Genomic DNA, 20,975 nt, shown 5'->3' on the forward strand with positions numbered 1-20,975 from the left:
CCTACCATGATTTTTATTGTTGTGAACAATGAATTAAGTTGTGATTTTATGGTAATCGTTAAAAATGTCCATGCTTACTAGAAATACTCAGAGGGAGAGATAGGCGGAGAAAACAAAATGCAATTCGGCAGCAGGAATTTGTTACTAAATTATCTTGCATCCCTTGCTAGAGGCTAGCATTTCACATGACTATTATTTTTGATTAGATTTATGTGCAAAATAATAATTGAGTGCATCGCATTATTTTGTACATTTCTTGGTGCCATTAATTAACCAACTAAGATCAATTAATCACTAGAGTTAGAATATTGTTTTTGATTTAAAAAAACTAGTTGAATTTGAGAAGCACACGCAACATAAAGGTGATTGAATTTCAGTGCAACTGCAATACTCTCAAATTTAATCTAGTTAGAATAAGGAATCCGCGGAAACAATTCTAATGGGAATGTTCGATTGGCTCAGATTTTGACAGTTTATTTGGCTCAAAACATTATCTACGCCCATCTCTCCTTCTGAGTATTTCCAATGCTTACCAACTACTTAACTATTTTAATCGAATGTTTATCCTTTTGCTCCGCTGTACTGACAGAAGGAACTTTTTAAAACGACCAAGTGATTACTCAAAAGCTTCTTATAATGACAGTTGGGTGGTTTTGGAAAAGCATTACTCAGATCTGGAATAGTAATTATATGATGGGTACGATATGTTGCTACAAAAACGACAAACAATCACGAGATTCACAAATTTCGGGTTTCGGACTTTTCGTAAACTTTTTGGGTCAAATACTCCAAGCAATGGATTAAGAAATACTGATCTTGTTTATAATAAATCAAAAAAGTTTCGGTGAAACTTTAAGGCAAGGCGCCCACTGATGTGGCGAAAGTGTGGCATCTACTAGCATGTCAAAAAATCAAGTCAGCATCAACTTCGAACAAACACGACATCGACATGATGTTTTTAAATGTGATGTGATGTTACAACGTCGCCACATGAGTGGACACCAGGCCTAATGTGGCAAGACAACTCATTAAAATTGTATGCAGTAGTTTTCAACTATTTGAAACAAATTACAGGAATTGTACAAGTAGTCTTTGAGCAAATTTAATTTTTGAGACCTTTATTTATTTGTTGTCCTATTTTAAAATAGTTTTGAGATAATTTCAGATTCTTTTTAGAATTCATTAAGCATTTTCTAAAACAAAAAATTGGATAGTTAAAAGAAATACTAAAATGGTTTTTTTTTAGCTTTTGGATTCTGAGTCTTACAATTTTAAGAGGATATTCCAGGATCCGTAAAAACATAATTTTTGAAAGAGCTCCCAGAATGTCTACAGATAATCCCAGAATTTGAAAAATTCCTGAAGTAACTTTCACAGATATTAAAAAAAAACGTAGCGTAACGTGCAATATTCGTCACGAATCGTGGTGGGATTTTAACAAATTTCAGTTGAATATTTTAAGCTTGAAGAGGAATTTTAAGATTTCATGAATAATTGTCGATACTTTGTAGAGCAGTCCATAATAGTAAGCCAATCGTAAAAGATCCTAATCACATAAAAGTATTTTAGTCAAATCAAAGAAATTTTGGCATAGATTTCATGATATCTCAAGATCAAACGGAAATCTGTTTGAACATATTGAACAACAAATTTCTTCAATAGTTGTTGCAAAAATACTCAAACGTAAATTTTCTAATGAACTAGATCTCGAAAATGTTCAAAATGTTCTTGAAATCTTCATGATATAACACCATATAATTCTCTAGGAGCTAAGCTGAAGTTTCCGGAACTTCTTTAAGGTTTCTACAACTTCCTTGAAATTATATGAACTGCCCTTTGATTCTCTGATCTGTCTTGATGTTCTCGAAGCTTCCCTAAGGCTCTCAATTCTATTGAGATAAATTTCCCTGAAATATTTCCAAGTTTTCATAAATTCTCTGATGGTCTGAAATTCCCTGAAATTCTCGGAACATCCTAAGGGTTCTAATTTTTTTCTAAATTTACGATTAAAGATCTTTAAACTGCTCCAAAAGTCTGAACTAAAGCCATATAAACTGCTCTTAATATCTGAATTTCCTCAAAGATCTCTAGGTCTTTGTCGCTTTTCTGAGGTTCTTAGAACTTCTTAAAAATTAAAAAAAAGCCTTAAAAAAGCCCCACAATACCCCTCAATTTGTCTATATTTCTCAAGTTCGCTTAACACCTATGATGTGCTCTGAAATTCTAGGAACTTAATAAAAGTTTCTGAAAATTTTCAGATGTTAGAAGAACCGATTTGAGGATCTTAAAGCTTCCAGTAAGTTCCCCATATTTTCAGTGTGTTAACTTTCCTAATGTTCCCGCAGTTTGTTTATGGATCTTCACTGAAATTCTCAGCATTTCCTTTCATTCCTCAGAACTTCTTTAATGTTCGTACATTTTTTTAACTAGTTCGTTTATTTACTAGGCTCAGTCGTGTGTGACACTTTGCGGAGCCAAAAACCAGTAATGTTTGAATTTACATTTTTAACAGTCTCCAATTAGTGTGGGTACCAATTACTCGTGGCGGGCTCGAGGTTAATGGGTAACAATTTCGATTGGAAGAAGCTAGGTAGGAAATTAGTTTCTGAAGCCTCCTTCAGATACTACTCTCGGACGGTTGACCAAATCCTGGCTGGGCAGGGGCAAGTAGCACATAAACAGATCTCGCTTTACACAATACCCCTCATTTTTTCTATATTTCTCAAGTTCGCTTAACACCTATGATGTGCTCTGAAATTCTAGGAACTTCATAAAAGTTTCTGAAAATTTTCAGATGTTAAAAGAACCGATTTGAGTATTTCCTTTCATTCCTCAAAACTTCTTTTAAGTTCCTACAATTGTTGTGAAGTTAATGGGACTGTTATGAAGCTCTCTCATCTTTATTAAAGTTAATTACGAACTTGAAATAAATCATTTATTTGTTTTCCTTAATTCAGGCACTTTGAAAATTTTCATTATCTTGAAGATGTACATGGAATCAAGGTTGCAAAGACTCATTTCAGCTAAAATAATGTTTTTCGGAATAATAAAACCAAAAGATGGTATGATGGCATGTTTTACTTGTAACTTACCGTTACAAAGTATGCGTTGGAAACATAAAACCTGTAAATTTTGCTTTCTATGAGTCACAATGAGCGATTTGCTGATCGCTGAGTGAGTGAGTGAGTGAGTGAGTGAGTGAGTTTGTGAAAAATCGCTGATTGTGACTCTCATGAAGTGAAATAAACAGGTTTAATATGTCAAACACATTCTTTCCAACCTCTTCTTGTATCCTACCAATTCAAAATTTGATCATGGCATCTAATTATTTCATAATTTAGAAAAACATTGTTTTAGCTGAAATGAGTCTTTGCAACCTTGCATGGAATACGAAAGTTCAAGACATTGAATATTTTTAGATCTTGGACTTACTTAAATAAAGTACGTTTTTTTATAACTTTATTAAAGTGAGAAATTAAGTAAGTGTTAAACTTCAACATTCAATGGATTTGATGTAAAGCTGTTTCTTTAAAACTGATTGCCATGTCTTTAAAACGTTTGGGTTAATTACAGTTGTTTTTTGATTTTCCAACGCATTTTAAAAATAGCTTTCTTATTATGAGCCTGGAATTTATCAACTAAAGATCTGGAAAAACCTAGAAAACTCAGGTAATTTTATTTAGAATGTAGAATGTAGATAGAAAAAGACGATTAAACGTCTTGATATAAATTCACTCTAAAATAGTTGGAATAGTGACTGATTACAAGAAAAAGTGAGTTTACTGACTTAGCTGACTTAGTGACCCAGTCACTAAAAAATGACTCGCTACCAGCCCTGCAATAGATTTAGCTGTCACTTTGCCACAACGCGACAGATTTGGATCTAATGTGGGTGGCTCTTTAAACCTTATCCTTGCGTACTAAACTTATTAGTCCAAAAAACTGCTCGTATTTTATCATTTCTTGACCGATAGTTATAACAGCTTCCAATCGATAGAGTATTTCTTCTAGTTTGAAATTTGGTAAAGATTGTGCGTAGTTTAGATCTTATTTTAAAATAATTTGAAAATGTATTGGGTTCAAACTGTTAATAAAAATGATATGATATTTCATCAGAATCAGTCATGAAACGGCATGATGGGAGCATTATCAGTTTTAATTTCCCTGGTTTACTTTAACGTAACTCAAAATTTCAGAATTCTCACGATCATGAATCCCATTAAGAAAAAAATACTAAGGGAACCCTATCAATTTGTCTACAACCATTTTGAATTGTGCATGAGGGTGTGCATGAGAGACCTAAATGTCCTCGTATTTCAAGATTCTTACATTATTTTCACAAAAAATAGCAAACTGAATGAATTAGAAATTTGTTTAGTATTGAAAAAAATAGAAAATATTAAAATACATTTAAGCTTTTATTTATATGTTCACAATACATTTTCCAAATCGCTTCAAAGTCCAAAAACTTTACAACCATTCTGAATTAGATAGATAATCATGCAAATTTTTCGAAGCCCAATTTTTTTCAAGAATCTAAGGAAAACACTGATTGTCTGAAAAAGCAGCAGAAAAAATGTGTTAGGGATAATCTTCGCGTTAATTAGGTAAAATTTTGTAAAATTACACTATGAACTAAGAAACATAGAATTTCAGAAAAAGAAATCTAAAGAAAAAAAAATATTTACCTAAATCAGAAACTCTTGATCACTTATATTAAGAAATTTATTGTACTTAACAAATCTGCAATAATATGCAACTAAATCTGGCATAAAAACAGCTAAGATATAACGTGGTAGAATGTGTCCTGTAATTAGCCCTATGTAGGGGTATAAGAAGGGCATAGTGAGCATCGCGCACTTAAATCCCAAGCCTCTAATTGTTCTAAACAAATTAATTGGAAGTAAGTTCAATATCACCATTGCAGTGACCAATTAATTTGTTTCGAACCATAAGAAAACCAAGGCAAAAGCACAGGAAGCTATCTATGCCGCACTTGTTGCAACTAAAGCTTATGTATGTGTGCTACGCATTGCACCTTCGCTGGATTTTTTTTAAAGATCCCATGCTTACAAAAATCAAAACCCTGGACTAAGGAAAAGCTTCATAATTTCGGGAATTAAAGAAAAATGTCAGCATTTTGGGACACACAAAAATTTTAGATCCCAGATTTGGGAAAAAAAATCAAGAAACCTATGCCGAATTACAACTGATTTCCAAATTGAGAACAGCATGATTAGTAATCCTCTGCCGAACTTCACAGAATCTACCACAAGGTTTGTATCAGATTATTCAATTCAACAACATAATTTCCATACGACCAAACAGAAACTCCATGATGATTGACAGTAGCATTCCAAGAGGTTTGAAGTTTTTTTAAATAACCTTAATACAAATATACAAGCATATACAAAAATATTCGGCTGAAAATCACTGAAATAAAGTCATAATAAATGCTCAGCGGCAATAAAAGAAATTAAATGTGGATTTTTCTGTGATTAGTTTCTGAAGTAATTTATTTATAATACTTTTCAGCAGTTTACATAGCAAATTTGACAGAATGAACATCCTAGTTTTGAATTGACTTAAATGACAAATTTGTGTTACTTCTATCATAAATACAGTCAAGTCTCCTAACTCTAATGAAGAAAATCTTGACTATTTCGACCACTCTTACCTCCGTTCATCGCTACTGCTAATTCTCAATTTCAGTTCAAATGCGGAAATGAGAATAATCTGTGTCAGTAACAGTCAACGGGACCTCACTCGAAAGGATAATTTCGATCTGCTTTGTTGAAGTGACTAAAGCATGGATCATCTTCGCTTGAAGTCATTCTACTGAATGTAACGTGTGGTTGAATGAAGCTATGGTTGACATTCCGACGTAAAACTTGAGTCAATCTGACACCAACTAGATTTATAACAGACGAAACTCGACATCGAACCAACAACGACATCCGCTAAACATTTACCCAATACTAATCCGACCTCAGGTTGATATGTCTGTGATAAGTGTTCATTAAAATTCAGATATTTAAATTTATTAGTTTTAAATCTCCAAAACATCAAAAACCCTAGTAGAGTTAGGTGAGGCAAAAGTTCGAACTTAGTTGAAAAAATTAATATTTCAGGAAATCTGCAGACCTCTATGAAATCCTCAATAAATTCAAGCGTTCTTGGTTGGGTTGAAAGCAGTCTTGAATTGCAACATAGTTCTATTCTCCCAATGTAGGGTGGTGTAACGATCTGAACAAGCTCGACCAGCTACATTGGGCAAAAAATTCCAACCCATCATCAATATAGATAATCATACATTTCAGTTAACAAGAACAAATAATTAGTACCACCATTAACTGGCGTAACGCAGTGAGAACCGATAAAGTACAGAATCGGGTAACCGTAAACCCACTCCACTCCAGCAGCACCCCGCAAAGGCAACAGCAGCAGCGGCAGCACGTGTTTACATGCTTATGGACTTGTATCTCATCACATATTGAAAGAAGCAATGAAAAATTGCCACAGATGAAAGATTAGCGACGAATGTGCTCGGCACAACCGCAGAATAGGTATGTGTTTATGCTTGTTGTTTTTCTTGATTTTTTCATGATCTTCCTCCTCTTGGCAGTTTGCTCCACTCAATTTCCATAGTGTGTGTACTCTTTTTTTTTTTTGCTGAGTTGTAATAATTTATGTGGTTATCAACGGAAACCGAATCCATTTTTCACGTTTTAGGTCGAAGAGAAAATCTTCTTTATTTTTTAAACAAACAAACAGTGCGCCCGGAGAGTGCGCAAACCGAAAACGACGAGGAGATGAGAGAGATTGAATAGTTTTTTTTTCTTTGGAAATAAATACGATTATCTTCACGATCTACCGCGGGTACTTTTCACACAAACTAAACAAAACTAGGCAGGTACAAAAATCAACTAAATCGCTCGACTCCTGTGAACCGGGCAAAAGTCACACTCTATTATGGGAATCCGTTCCACAACAAATCCGCTTTACCGTGTGTTGATTTCAGTGAGTTTTTGGACAATTGGGCTTACGTACATAGATATCGTTTACCTGATGGCCGGGACCCACTCTGATTTCTCCCTCGGTTGGCGGTGTGGCCATATTAGCCCCTCTCGAGCACTGCCGAACGACCTAGCACCACCAGAGGGCGACGAGAAGACGTCGAATGAGCCGTTTTGTCGGCTGTGGCAGCGGCTCGGCTGGCTGCAGACTACGGCTGGCGCGCACAGGTGCCAGATCGATGGATTTGCTGGCTGTTGGACTAACGGAATCAGAGCGGACTTAGACGGGAACTAGACACCACACCGTGGGAACCGAGCGTCCAGCAGCAAGCTAGTGTTGTGTCGTTCAGTCTTCATCGATTTGCACTTGGCGGGCCAGACTGGGGGATGGCTGTTTGGCAGCGGCAGATTATTGAAGTCTGTAATGGAATGAAGAAAACATGATTTTAGTTTTTTTTTCTGATCATTAGAGCCGAGCTGACATACATTCGCCGTTATTGCCGTATTCGAGAAAAATAAGAATTTGCCATGCAACACGAAAAATTTACCCACCCTAGTGAAGAGATTGTAATTATTATTTTAATTTATTATTATTGAAGAAATAAATATGTTCCAAAATAATAGAAATACACTGAACGTTCGCCAAGTGGAAGTCCGCTAACAAAAACAAGCTTATAGGTCATATAGTTATAGGACACTGTCAAAATTGTACATTGTCGAAATGTCAAGAAGAGTCAGATGCACATTAGGGTGGGTCGAGGTTTGTATGGTGGATCACAACCCCCTGTTCCACATTGCTCTTCCGATGTATTTTGAGGTCCCCAAAAACAGTGTCAAATTTGAACGAATTTTGTTATGATCTGGATATGCGGAGAATTTTAAATAGAACAGCAAAAAAGGTTATCTTCCATTTAATTGTGACAGATACGTATTTCGACTACAATGTGCAGTCTTCATCAGTGTCATTCCCACTAAAGGATTATAAAAATCTAACGCCCTTAAGTACCTACTCATCCCCTAGACAGGGCTGGTAGTTGATGCGTAGCTGATGCGATATAATAGTAGTGACTTTAGTGACTAAAATTACGGAAAAATAGTGACTTGTAAATGCTAAATAAGTAACTTAACTTAACTACATGGTATCTTGAAATTCAAATACGGTTTGATATTGAAATAAACTTTTTATGTCATGGAACTTAAAATCAAATTTAATAAATTCCTCTAATTTAATCGAATCTCACAACGGAATCTCATGTAAAGAACATTTGAAGTGATTTGAATAATTTACTTTTGCTTAAGTTATACATGATGACTCTTGAATTTGATTCTGCGTTCGAAATCTTTAAAATTTTGATATATCTTGGTAGATAGCTTTGATAATTCGCTAAGAACTTTTCACAGAATGTCTTCAGAATGATCTCAAGAACTTTTTTAGAATAATTCCCCTTCTCTTAAACTTTGAGGCATATAAGCTTTTACAAAAATAATATTGCATTCTTGAAATTCTTTGCAGAACAATCAACAAAATTCTTGGAAAAAGATTATTTTCATAGTTGAAAATGCTTAACATCAAATGTCAGAATTAAAGTGGACATTTTATACGATAGATGAGGAGATGAAAGTAAAGAGTTGATAGTTCCGTTATAGTACGGCAGTGTGAATTTGTATATAGAAAGTAGAAAGCGAACAAATGACTATTTTGAGTAAGGTACGAATCGGGTAGAGCATCTCCTTTACCAAGCTCATCCGTTAATGAGGGATGGTGAGAGGTGTTTCCCCCTGCCACCGGCAAAAGGAATGATCGCTGTTTGCTCTGATGTGCGGAAACAGTTCTATCGATTGTTTCACACTCGCCATCTGACGTAAACAACTACCTGATTCGTACCTTCCTCAAGATTGTCCTTTGCTCGCTTTCTACTTTGTATACCCTTTTTCACACTGCCGTGCTATAACGAAACTATCAACTCTATAATTGAATTTCCTCATCTATCGTAGTATCGTATCTTTAGAATTCTTTTGGAGACCATCTTTGGAGTTCACGGGATTTTCATGGAATTTTCATCAGAGCTCCCTTAGGCAAAATTTCATAAATAATTTTTAATTATTTTTAGAATTTAACCTAGAATCGTTAAAATGCACTCTCAATTATATTGGAATTATTTCCAAAATTGTTTCAGAGCTGAATTTTGCGTCTCTAATCATTTAAACAACAATCAAAAGCGACGCTCGTACGTGTTAAGCCAAGTTTAACTATATAAGATTTAAGCGGAGATGAAGAAATCGGTCCTCAGAGCACTTAATTTTACATGAGACTTCCGTAGTCTGTTCTTTGGTATTCTTCTCTGATATATCCTTGAACGACTTTTGAAAATCTATCACAGACAAATACCTTTGGAAAGTTTACAAGATTTACAATTTATTTTCTCCAATTTTTAATCGAAATTGAAAGCATTTCCCAATAGTTTTCCTGGTCTTCTAAAGTTTTGCGGTTCACTGGTCACTAGACTGATGCAAATTTTGACATTTTCGCTCCACAGTGCTCAAACGGTTCCAAATCGGGTCCTGATTAGTCTCCCAAAATTTGAACTCATTTGATAAGAAACTGACTTCGCACAAACCATTTGAAGTTTATATGGAAATTACTATGGGAAAACCAAATGTTTTGTTCATATCCATCTAACAATTTACCATATCGCTCTGCTTTAAAAAATGATAACTAAGCTCGTAGAAAATTTACTCAGCTACAACTTTGTCCTGAACCACTTTTCAATATAATGTAAGCATCAAAATTTATCAATAATTCAAGCCACTAATGTCTTACGATTATGCTCAATCAACTGTTCAGCAGGCAACATTGGTGTTTCTGGCGCTTGGAATAGAGCACAAAAATCATGGCTACTATGTCACACTGCAAGATACAGTGTTGCTCACAAAACAGCTGCTTGATCATGCCATATGATTATCAATCTCTTAAACAATTAATAACTATTTTATTTTACGTTTGGCTCAACAACTATATTCTGCTAAGTTGAAGCTGAGAAAAGTTTTCCATAAGTTTAGCATTTGAATTTTTGAACAGTGCATTATAGAAAAAGGTAAGAAGACAATGAACAAAAAGTTTGGATTTCCCATAGTAATTTCCATATAAACTTCAAATGGTTTGTGCGAAGTCAGTTTCTTATCAAATGAGTTCAAATTTTGGGAGACTAATCAGGACCCGATTTGGAACCGTTTGAGCACTGTGGAGCGAAAATGTCAAAATTTGCATCAGTCTACTGGTCACCCTGGTTAATTTTTTTTTTTAACAGATAAAGGAAATGTATGTAATGTCGGCCTAAGTGTTCCTAATATGGGCCCATACATAAATTCAGCAATCGACTAAATTTTCAATAGCAACCAAAAATATCCATTAGTACCGTCCCAATGACGCGTTCATCTAGATACAATTGATAAATAGCAGATTTTTAGCGATGGGCCCAATCTTAGATCCATAGGCCAACATTAGAGCCATTTCCCCTATGTATATTTTGTTAAAACTACTTTAGACTTTCTTAGTGCCAAGTACTGAATTTAAACATTTTGTTAATATTTTTAAATTTCACTCTATTTTAGTAGTGAAAAAGTGACTTTAGTAACTACTTTTAGGGAAATAGAGACTTTAGTGACGTTTTGGTGTGAAAAGTGACTTTTTAGTCACTAAAAAGTGGCTTGCTACCAGCCCTGAGCATAGGTAAGAATGTCATGATCACAGGTACAAAAATGAAGAAAAACGTAGAATCGGAACCTACCTAACAAAACAAAAACCAAAGATTTAAGTAAAGTAAAGGAGAAAAATCGATACAACTCTCTAATATCTGTCGTATTTATATACCAAAATTAACTAGTTTCTAGTAATTATTTATTAATTTTGCCCTATTGCTCCTACAGGCGTGTGGTGGAACATGAAAGATTCGTAACTTTTTGTATAAATATCAAATCGATTTACAGTCACAAAGTTGTTTTTTTATAGTATTGTCAATCTAACTTCAAGATTTTGTGAAATATATTTGGAGCAATATTTGGAATTTCGGTTAGCAAATGAATAGGATCGACCCGTTTCCCAAACATTGTCCCATACAAAATCGAAATTATACCCTAATTCGTTCAAATTTTGCACAGTTGTTGGGGACCACAATACGCATTAAAAGAACAGTGAAGAACAGAGGGTTGTAAATGGACCCACCCTAATGTACATCGATGCACTTTAAACGCAATTGACAACGGTTTTGACATATGGAATGTATTTGAGTTAACGAATGCCGTTTGCTAAATTAAAAGTATGGAGTTGGTAGTACCTTGTCAGATTACAATAAAACTTTGTGGACGATGAATAACTTTCGTCTACTTGAGCAACTTTGCGTTCACAGTGAAAAGAGCCAAACTGTCGATCATTTTTTTGAATAATGAACCCAGTACTAATTTAATCAAAAGGATAACTGTAGAAAATTGTTTAAACTTTCATAAAACAAATTTTTAGTTATATTTTTTTTATAAAACAAATAAAAAAGTTAGCCCTTTTCTAATGGTAGTTTAGATCATATTATTTTAAAAGTTGCTGCAGTAGATTAGGCATTCACGTCCAAAAATATTCGCTGGATGTGTTTTCTTCAATTATTTAATTTGTACAGGCTCAAATGATTATAAAACTCTACGGAACCGATTAATACAGTTTTTGTATATCACTATATTCAAAACTTGCTTTAACACTATGTAGGTCAGGCATTTCCGGTAATCGAAACAAAAACTCGCTCCTGATCCTGACTTCCTCTTGCTTGTTCTCATTCTCCGTTCTCTTCAGTTTCCGACGGTCATCACGTCGATTTCCAACGAGCACCACAATCGCTTCCGCTGTGGCGCCTGCGGCTACCACACCTTCATACGAACTAGTATCCAAACTGCTAACACTCCGATCTTCGTCCTGGTCACGCTTTTCTTCGTCCTACGTTCGTTTGTCGTCCAACTGTTGCTTGTTCTGGCTGCTTCCAATCCTTCTGCTTTTTCGCATCCATATATACACTCCGTACACCAGTCAAAGCTCTGCTATTAATTTCTCCCTGATAACACGTTTAAATTTACAGTATTCCACGCAAGATCTCTGTCGGGAACTTCAGGTGGCAGACCATATACTCGCACATATTGAACATAATCTCCCGCATTTTGCAACTGCCTTCCCATCATCATAATGGAAAAAAAAATTGCTCAGGGTTATGCAGCAATGTATGGAGCACTCTTCGGGCTTAAACTTTATCAAGAGGGATTTCACCTCAGCTTTCCTGTATGTTGCTTCCATCTGGACGAGATCCACGTTCAGAGCCGTAACGTAATTGACAATTCCGCCCATGGTGGGTTTCGCACTTCCATCCCCAAAAAGCTGAGTTTGATGGTAGTGTTAATTTCAACGCCACCACCCATCATCAAATTGTTGCTTCCAACAGCAACTATAACACGACCGAGTTCTGAATGCTGGGGAATTATTAAAAAAAAAGTATTTTAAGGACTTCAGATGAGAATTCTAATGTAATTTTTTAAAAGAATTTCATGGACTTAGTAAGGCAAATTTCAAACGAATTCTATGGAAAATTCCAAGGTAGTTTTGAACTGTTATGAAAAGAACTACATGGTAAAGCACGGTTGATTTATAATCCGGAAATAATTCAGATTGGTTTGACGTAACAAAAATGTTAAGTGGTGAAAATAAAGATTTTTAGAGCAATTTTATAAAATATATCACAACATTATCGATTTAAAAAAATAATCACGACCATTTCTTGAAATTCCCAATATTTTTTTTACACACTTTGCTGGTTAACCTCAGCATGCCTTAGCGGGTCAGTTTGCTCCAAGATCTGGCTATCTTTGCAGCATTTAAAGCTACCTTACCAGTCTTGTTGAATTCTTGAGCTTGATAATTGCTCAATATTTGTCGATAGGGTGGAATTGGGGGCATGCACTCTGTTATCACGGTTCCACTGAAATACCTGACAGCTGTAGTGGCAGCTTTCCAACTCTGACCAAAACTTCAACTTGTCTAAATGAACGGTAGAATGCGTTTTTCCAGGCCTCTCGTTTGTATACCAGCGAGTCCATCGTCTTGCGTCTAGCGTCTTTGCGGCCATAGCTGCTGATCCTCTACCATTTCCATGCAAATTTATCAGCAAAAAATTAAGTTAAACTTTCCGAGGATATCTCCTCGTTCTGTGGCAGGATAGAATTTTTCGTAGATTGGTCAAATTTAAACGTTGTTACTACTTTTACGGTGATGTTCGATCTATTTGTGAAACATCAATTTCCATCTTCCGTCATCCCTCGGGCACAACTTTTTCAACACTGCACATGAATCGTGACGAAATTTTCAGCACTGAAAAAGCAGCTTCAAACTAGGATTTTTCAGTAATCAAAGGAACACATCTTAGTCTTTGTTACTTTTTATGTCTTGTTGATAGTGATAAGTCCTCGGGTTTCCTGGACCGAGGATGATCTTGAAACAAGGAAAAAATTAGTTAGTTAGTCTTTACCTATGTGATTCCTAATCTTCTATTCGTTGTTCCCTAGTTTGAAGTGGTTAAGACTAGGGTTCTGATGCATGGTCATTATCGGTGTCATAGCTTGTTTTTGTTGCTAAGGAATCCAATTTTGACTGACAAAGGCGGCTTTGGAGGGTGTTCCAACTCCGAAGGGTATAAATAGCGGACCTTTCAATTAGAATCGATTCCTTGCGATGAAGGCAAGAATGACATTGTATCAAAACCGAATACTTCATCATTTCTCAATAGTGATGGAGTAATACGACATGCACTGAACTAAGGTCACGGGATATAAGGAATGTATCGGAAATAAGCTATCCACATACATTTGCGTTGTACGCACGTATTTGTGATGGTTTTAATATGCTAATCACTGCATTATGTGCGTTTCACTATCATCGTTCGTTTGTTTACTTTTTTGTATGGTTTAAATTCTTCGTTTCGCATTGAAAATAAAGTGAAAATTAAGGTTTTGAACACATGGTTAAGTGAAAAGGGTGTAACTATGCGAAAATTGGCGAAGCGCTTTGGAATTCATCACGTGAGTGTGAAATCCATCATAAAGGGTGTCCACGATGAAATTGCCACACACAAAATTGATTCGCAAAATTCGAGTTTTCATCCGATTGCCATCAAATTTTCAGGGATTGAGAAATAACTATTAAACTTCATTTTACCATTTTACTCGTATTTTATTTACAGTCCATACGCAAATGCCCGCACCTTGGCCTTAACCCCGGCCATAAGATTCTGCACAACCTGTGAATCAACCGTTTTTTGCATGTAAACCCATACTTTCTTCAGTTCCTCGACTGTCTTCACTACCTTAGGTCGTTTAAGAAGGTGCTGCTTCATAATCGCCCAGTACTTCTCGATGGGGCGGAGCTCCGGAGTGTTGGGAGGGTTGAACATTTTCGGCACGAAATTGACCTTATTGTCCGCATACCACTTCAGCACGTCCTTGGAGTAGTGGCATGAGGCCAAATCCGGCCAGAAGATTGTTGGGACGTTGTGGGCCTTCAGGAGAGGAAGCAGCCGCTTCTGGAGGCACTCTTTTATGTACACCTGTCCGTTCATCGTGTCCTGGGTCACGAAAGGTGCACTCCGCTTCCCGCACGTGCAGATGGCTTGCCAAACCAGGAACTTCTTCGCAAATTTGGACATCTTCTGAGTAGGGACATGCTCCGGAACGCTGAACTTATCCTTGGCCGTGAAAAACAGGTTGCCGGGGATCTGTTTGAAGTCGGCCTTCACATATGTTTCGTCGTCCATGATGCAGCATTCAACTTTCGTCAGCATGTTGAGGTACAACTTCCTGGCACGGGTTTTGGCGGACTTGTTCTGCTTCTCGTCGCGATTAGGGGCCTTTTGTACCTTGAACGTTCGAAGCCCAGCCTTAGTTTTAGCCTTCTGGACAAAACTTTCGGCTTAGGTGCAGCTTCTTAGCCACATCCCTAACGGAGGCGTTCGGATTTCGGTTGAAGGCCCCAACTACGCAGTTGTGATTTTTGGTGTTGTACGGAATACTTTTTCCTTCACTTCTGGGCTTCCGATCGGTGGTCAACCGTTCCTCGAACCGCTTAATCACTCGCGACACCGTGGAATTCGCGATTCCCAACGTTTTAGCGATGGAACGATGCGAGAGATCCTTGTTCTCGTGATGAATGCGCAAGATTTTATCACGCACGAGCTGTTCTTTCGACTCCATTTCCGCGAGTTTTGATCACATGACTTTAAAACTTGCAGGATGTAAATAATGCACTATGAACTAAATCCACCCAAATTTTCATTAAATTCTACCCAACGGTTAAAAAGTTAGAGCAATTTCATAGTGTGGCAATTTCATCGTGAACACCCTTTAAACAAGTTTGGGGAACACTATTCTTTGGGTGAACTGCCAGGAACAGGTAGAAAACCCGGATCTTCCAACCCGAAACTGGACCAGAAAGTGGTATCTCTAATTAGGAAGAACAAATCAATGTCGATACGTGATTTGACCAATAAAGGGGGAACGAGCGTCGGAGTGATCCAACATATCAAGAAACGGAACAACCTGAAGACCTATGAGAAGCAGATAATGGCCAAACAAAGTGCAGAACAAAAGCAACGTGCTGCAACAAGAGCCCGGAAATTGTATTCGCGAATTTTGCAGCGACCGGGTGCATGCATTTGGATGGACGACGAGACCTATGTGAAAAAGGACTCAAAAACCCTTCCAGGTCCACAATAATATACTACCGCCGTAGGGAAGGATGTAAGCGATGCGGACAGGTCGATTCAAGTGGAGAAAAAAAAAATTGGGCTAAAGCGTCCAAAATATGTGATGAAACACTTGTCCGGAACTTAATGAAAAATGTTCGACCAAAAATTCGAAAATTCGTGAAGGAATAAATATTAAATTCATCCAGTCTTCACATCGTTCAAGTTCATTCTCGTACCATAAAGGATCAATCGTTTGTTTGAATAAAACATAATTTTTTATATGATTTTAAAGAAAAATATGTGGATAACTTAAATTTGATACAATCCTTACTACAATAGATCAAATCACTTGTCGCAGTAGTGTTATGTCCCGAACAGAGGAAAAAAACACATTGCTATATAAAGAACTGTGCTTCCGAATTCTAACTGGACCACACTTTATTTCTGCGAAGAATTCTAAGGAGAATTCCAACACAATTGATTGAAAGGTTGAGGAAAATTCCAACCCAATTTTGAAGAGAATTCATAGCGAATTTCACCACAAGCTGCCAAGAATTCCAAGTGAATTTTGTTAAGATTTCAAAGGCGAAATTTGAGAATAGTGTCAAGGGAATTGCGAGGACGAATTATCAATGAACTTCTGTAGGCACTTTAAGGAAATTTAGTGGAGAATTTAAGCGAATTTCAGAAGAATATATTGGTATAGTTTTAAAGGTTCCCTGTAATGCAAAACCATAACAACCCACGTGTTTAAAGGGACAAATAGTATTTTCCCTTACAATAGAAGTTTTGCTTTCCTCTTCTCCGCACTGCTTTTGCCCACAAACGGATGAATCGATACAACAAGATATACACACTTAGAAATAATTACCGACTTCGGTAATGTTTACCGTACTTTCAACAGATGAACTCTTCGGTAAAAATCAGACATTTTATTTCATTAGTTTTAAATCTTCAGAACAAGGAAAACCCGATTATTTAAACAAGACTGACAGTGTTTGGAAATTAAATTTAGCGAAACAGCCTTTGAATTGAGGGTCAAAGTTTTACCTGGACGTTTGGTAAAAAATTACCAAAGTCGGAAATAATTTATAAGTATGTACCATCCTTGCACAATACTAAGAGAATGCTGAAATGAGTTCCTATGGAATTTACAGGATAATTCTGAGGAAATTCCAATATTGTTCTTCTGAGACTCCCATGGTTATTCTGAAAGGTATAATAGTCTGAGGAATATTCCAAAGGAATGAAGACAAATTGTTAGCCAGTTCTTGGGAAACTTCAAAGAAAACCTGTGAAAAGTTCCAACGAAATTATTAAAAACCTAAAAACAATTATGGAACAATCCGTCTAGCGTGTGAATCAAATGTAAGTGTTCCATAATTGTAGGTGTTCCATAATTGTGGGGAAACTGTACTTAAGACGTAAGATTTTTTTTAAATTCTGCCTTTAAAATGCACAAGATTTTAAGACTGGGAGTCTGATACTTTTAATATCTTGGGTTTGGCTATAATTTAAAATCTGTTTGGATTACTGATAGGAACTGAAAGCTATACTAAGCTTAACAAACCAATCCGGATCCAACTAAGTTACGCAACGTATTGATTGATCGCTAGTTAAAATAAAATATTATAATACTATCGATCGGTACCCATGCCTATCAAAGTTGATTTCATTGCACCGCCTCACCAATACTGCTAGCTAGCTGGGCAAACTAAACGAAGCGAAAGACACAAAAAACGCTAATCACTCGGCCACTGAACGCTATCCAGTGGCGACAAATGGCCACCACCGGTCGCTCAGTGTGTCACCATTACTAACCGTTTTCTCGACTTCTCGATTCAAGCTCCCAACTCAATCTCCGTTCCCGTTCCCTGTCCTATCAGTTCCGACGATTCCCTGAAACAACACACACACAAAAAAAAAGGCTGAGAAAAAGAAACACAAAACACACGCTTGACTGCGTACTTTTCAACAAATTAGCTGTATAATCAATAATAAGCTGCCACTTTAGCGTAGCCGTCTCTTTTCACACTTAGTCATAACGATTAAGAGCGGCGAGCAAAACGAACGAAACGAGCAACCATCATCAGAGCCGACTCGTCGTCGACGTACCTACATATGCGAGCAAACAGCCAACGCAAATTGTTATACATGTAAGCAGATTGACTTTTAACTTTGGCTACGTCCCAACTGCTCTTATGGTGGTTTGGCCTGGCCCAGCTTGGGCCGGTGGACTATAGTGAAGGTTGGGGTTCAAGTTCGAGCAGTCATCTATTAAATCCAATATCGATTACAATTTGAGTGAGTTCCAACTAACCCCAGTCTCCCCCCGGATACTTCTTACTGTACACGTTGCTTAGAGTTGGTCCACCTTCTTCTGGGTCTCCAGCGTTGTTGGTCGATGGTAGATGAAATAGTATATTAACATAATTGAGCATACCAAGTTCCGCACCGCATGCAAGCTGAATTACTGCTCCCAGTGGAACTCCAACTCGAAAATAAAATGAAACTTATGCATATGCCTGCCGTTGTAGGTTGTAGGTATGATTGGCTGAAGGGAAGTCGTGGGCATTCAATTCCACTTCGTTTTGGACCGTTCGCTCCGTTCGTTGCATGTTCTGGTTCTGTTAGCAGCTCAGTAAGTGAAGAACTCAGCTTCGCCTGCCCGGCACAATTTCCTCAGGGAATCGGGCTGGCTTTCTTTTACGGTGATGCGATGTCGTCGTCGTCGTCGTGTGGTCTCATTTTACAGTGAAGTGAGCTTGGATTTGGTATTTAGCTGGTTGGATTGGAAGGTTGTGATTTCTTCGTTTCGGTTTTGTCTTGCATTCTTCGTACCTGTTTGTTTCTTAGCTTGACTTGGCAGGTATCATGACACTGTCCCGCTTTGGGTTTGGTTTGGGTAAGGCTCACTGACCAGGTGAAGTTATCGGGTTTCGCGGTGCGGAAACAGCTTGTTACGTGCTATTTGGGTCATTTGGATGTCGTGTTGCTCGGTACACACTGGTACACATTAATTATAATTTTTTTTTGTTTAATCTTGTGCATTTAGGGTGGATCGTATTTTTTATTAGCTTGCCAACGATTCCCCGTTTTGTGATATTATATATTAGTGGCATGAAAAGTTAGCTATTGGTATCATTTCTGTGTGCGTGGAAGTATGAAAAAAATATTTTATTTATGTTTACAAATATTTCTAGATAATTCATTATCTTCTCTTCTAATTCCAATACTTTTTTTCAAACATACGATGAAGTAAGTTTGTTTACCGGAGTAGCATCCATTGTTACTACACGTACACTGTTAGTATAATTCTAGATAGAGCTGGAATTAGGGGGTAACAGCTTTCGTAAACAATGACTTCTCTCGAAGATTTCTCGGAATTCAAGGCACGCCCACGCAATCCAATATAACCATCGGGTAGGGGAAGTCTTCGTCTACCCGATGGTGATGTTGATTTGCGTGGGCAAGCCTTGATTTTATAGAAATCATCGAGAGAAGTCTTACAAAAGCTATTACGCCCTAATTCCAGCTCTATCTAGGGGTTGGTGCAGGTCAACCCAGAAATGTCTTAAGTTGCTATAATAATGGATACCATTCCAGGAAGAAGAATTGAAAGAAAGTACAAATATATTGTTAAGGAGAGTTTTAAAAGAATCCCGCCGTGAATTCCAAGAAAATTTCACTCAATCACAAAATTAGTAGCTTTTATTATGAGAAAAACTAAAATACATAAATACGTAACGGCCTTCGGCGACAGTGTCGTATAACAGAGACTGTCATATGATATTTTAGTTTGATACTGTACTTTGATAGCCTGTCGAAAGTGTAGGAAGCAAAGGCAGCCGATTATCACAAAAAATGTGTCGACTACGGTGACCGCTTACAGCACTACTCTCATCACGAGGATTGACGGCCCTGAAATCGAGGATGTCGTGAATTTGGGTTCACTGGTGACTACCGCTAATGACACCACCAGAGAAATTCAAAGACGCATTATAGCAGGGAATCGAGCATACTTTGGATTTCGAAGGACGCTCCGGTAAAAACAAAGTTTGCCACCGCTATAACAAGACTATGTTCGTGAAGGTGTAGCTTATCATCTCCGGTGGATTGCAGATGGAAGAAGGAACTCTTTCAAACTGCAAAAATCGGACTGGGCACGTTGTAAGAGTGTCGGACGACGACCCGGTGAAAATGGTTATCTAAAACATCCCGACTGGAACAAGACGACGAGGCACGCAACGGTCAAAGTAGATCGACGCGTGGGAAGGCAACCTGTGGCGCCAGCGTGACTGGTCACATGCAGCTATGGATCAAATGTAATGGAGACGACTTATACGTACAACAAAGGACAGTCCGACCTTAGCCTGAATGATTAGTAGGTGGTTCGAGTCTTAGATTATTGTACGACTGAAGTTGCCGTGAAAACAATATGTATCGAAAACATATTATTAAGACCCCTGATGATGTCCCGCAGCAGTAACCGAAACGTCAAAAAAAATGAAACCCCTTGCTTCATGGTAATCAATCTATCTCTGATTCGTACTTTTACCATATTAAGTCCTCGCTGCGGACCCACCCCCATTAGGGGGTGTTAATGCCATATACACCCAGCGGCACAGACGACGGACGGACGGTCGGAACCTTAAGTGCTAGTCGATGGCTGCCGCCACCACCGCCACCGCTCCTGCTCATGTATCTTCCTGTGTTTGATGATCATAAACATGAATTGTTATACCTAATAATAACAATGAGTTTATCGCATTTTAGTAAAGTGAAATGAGGGTGATTTTGTTGCCTATTCTTCGCACCACTGATACCGTATGTATGCATGTGCTTGCTTTTCCGAGCACATTATTAGGGAAGCAGAACTCGTGCTCGTGCACGAGTCACTCTCTTCGTCGTGGCATTGCGTTGCGTTGCTCCCTCGATAGCATAGAAGCGGAGGGTGCCTGGCTGCTGATGAAGCTACGTAGCGATATAATGTGCGGAGATAGAGCTGCTATAGCTCGGCGCTTCGTGTCATGATGGCTTGTATTGCCACGGTCGCTTGCCACCATTTTCCTGTCTTCCGAATCGACGACGACGACCCTTCTTCGGAACAAGGCACAATGTGAATATAAGGGCGGCAGATTGGCACACGGTTCGTCATGCGGTTGGGCTCACTTTGGCTGTGAGTTTCTTCTCT

The 20,975-nt window shown here is 37.6% G+C and overlaps 1 protein-coding gene across 7 annotated transcripts in view; it reads right to left on the reverse strand.

Annotated features, from left to right (window-relative positions):
• The window catches only part of LOC135698449 (arginine-glutamic acid dipeptide repeats protein-like), a 160,331-nt gene that overhangs the window by 51,721 nt on the left and 87,635 nt on the right, over positions 1–20,975 (reverse strand). For 6 of the 7 annotated variants that reach the window (XM_065218431.1, XM_065218430.1, XM_065218429.1 and 3 more), the window contains exon 4: positions 7,051–7,435. In XM_065218431.1, the coding sequence (XP_065074503.1) occupies positions 7,051–7,116 (66 nt within the window). In that variant the 5' untranslated portion in view covers positions 7,117–7,435. The remainder of the gene's footprint in view (positions 1–7,050; positions 7,436–20,975) is intronic. The other variant, XM_065218427.1, reaches the window with a different exon arrangement.

This window comes from Ochlerotatus camptorhynchus, unplaced genomic scaffold, assembly GCF_037179485.1.
Source record: "Ochlerotatus camptorhynchus isolate MF236.1 unplaced genomic scaffold, CSIRO-AGI_Acam_v1.1 ptg000086l, whole genome shotgun sequence".
Taxonomy (NCBI): Eukaryota; Metazoa; Arthropoda; class Insecta; order Diptera; family Culicidae; genus Ochlerotatus; species Ochlerotatus camptorhynchus.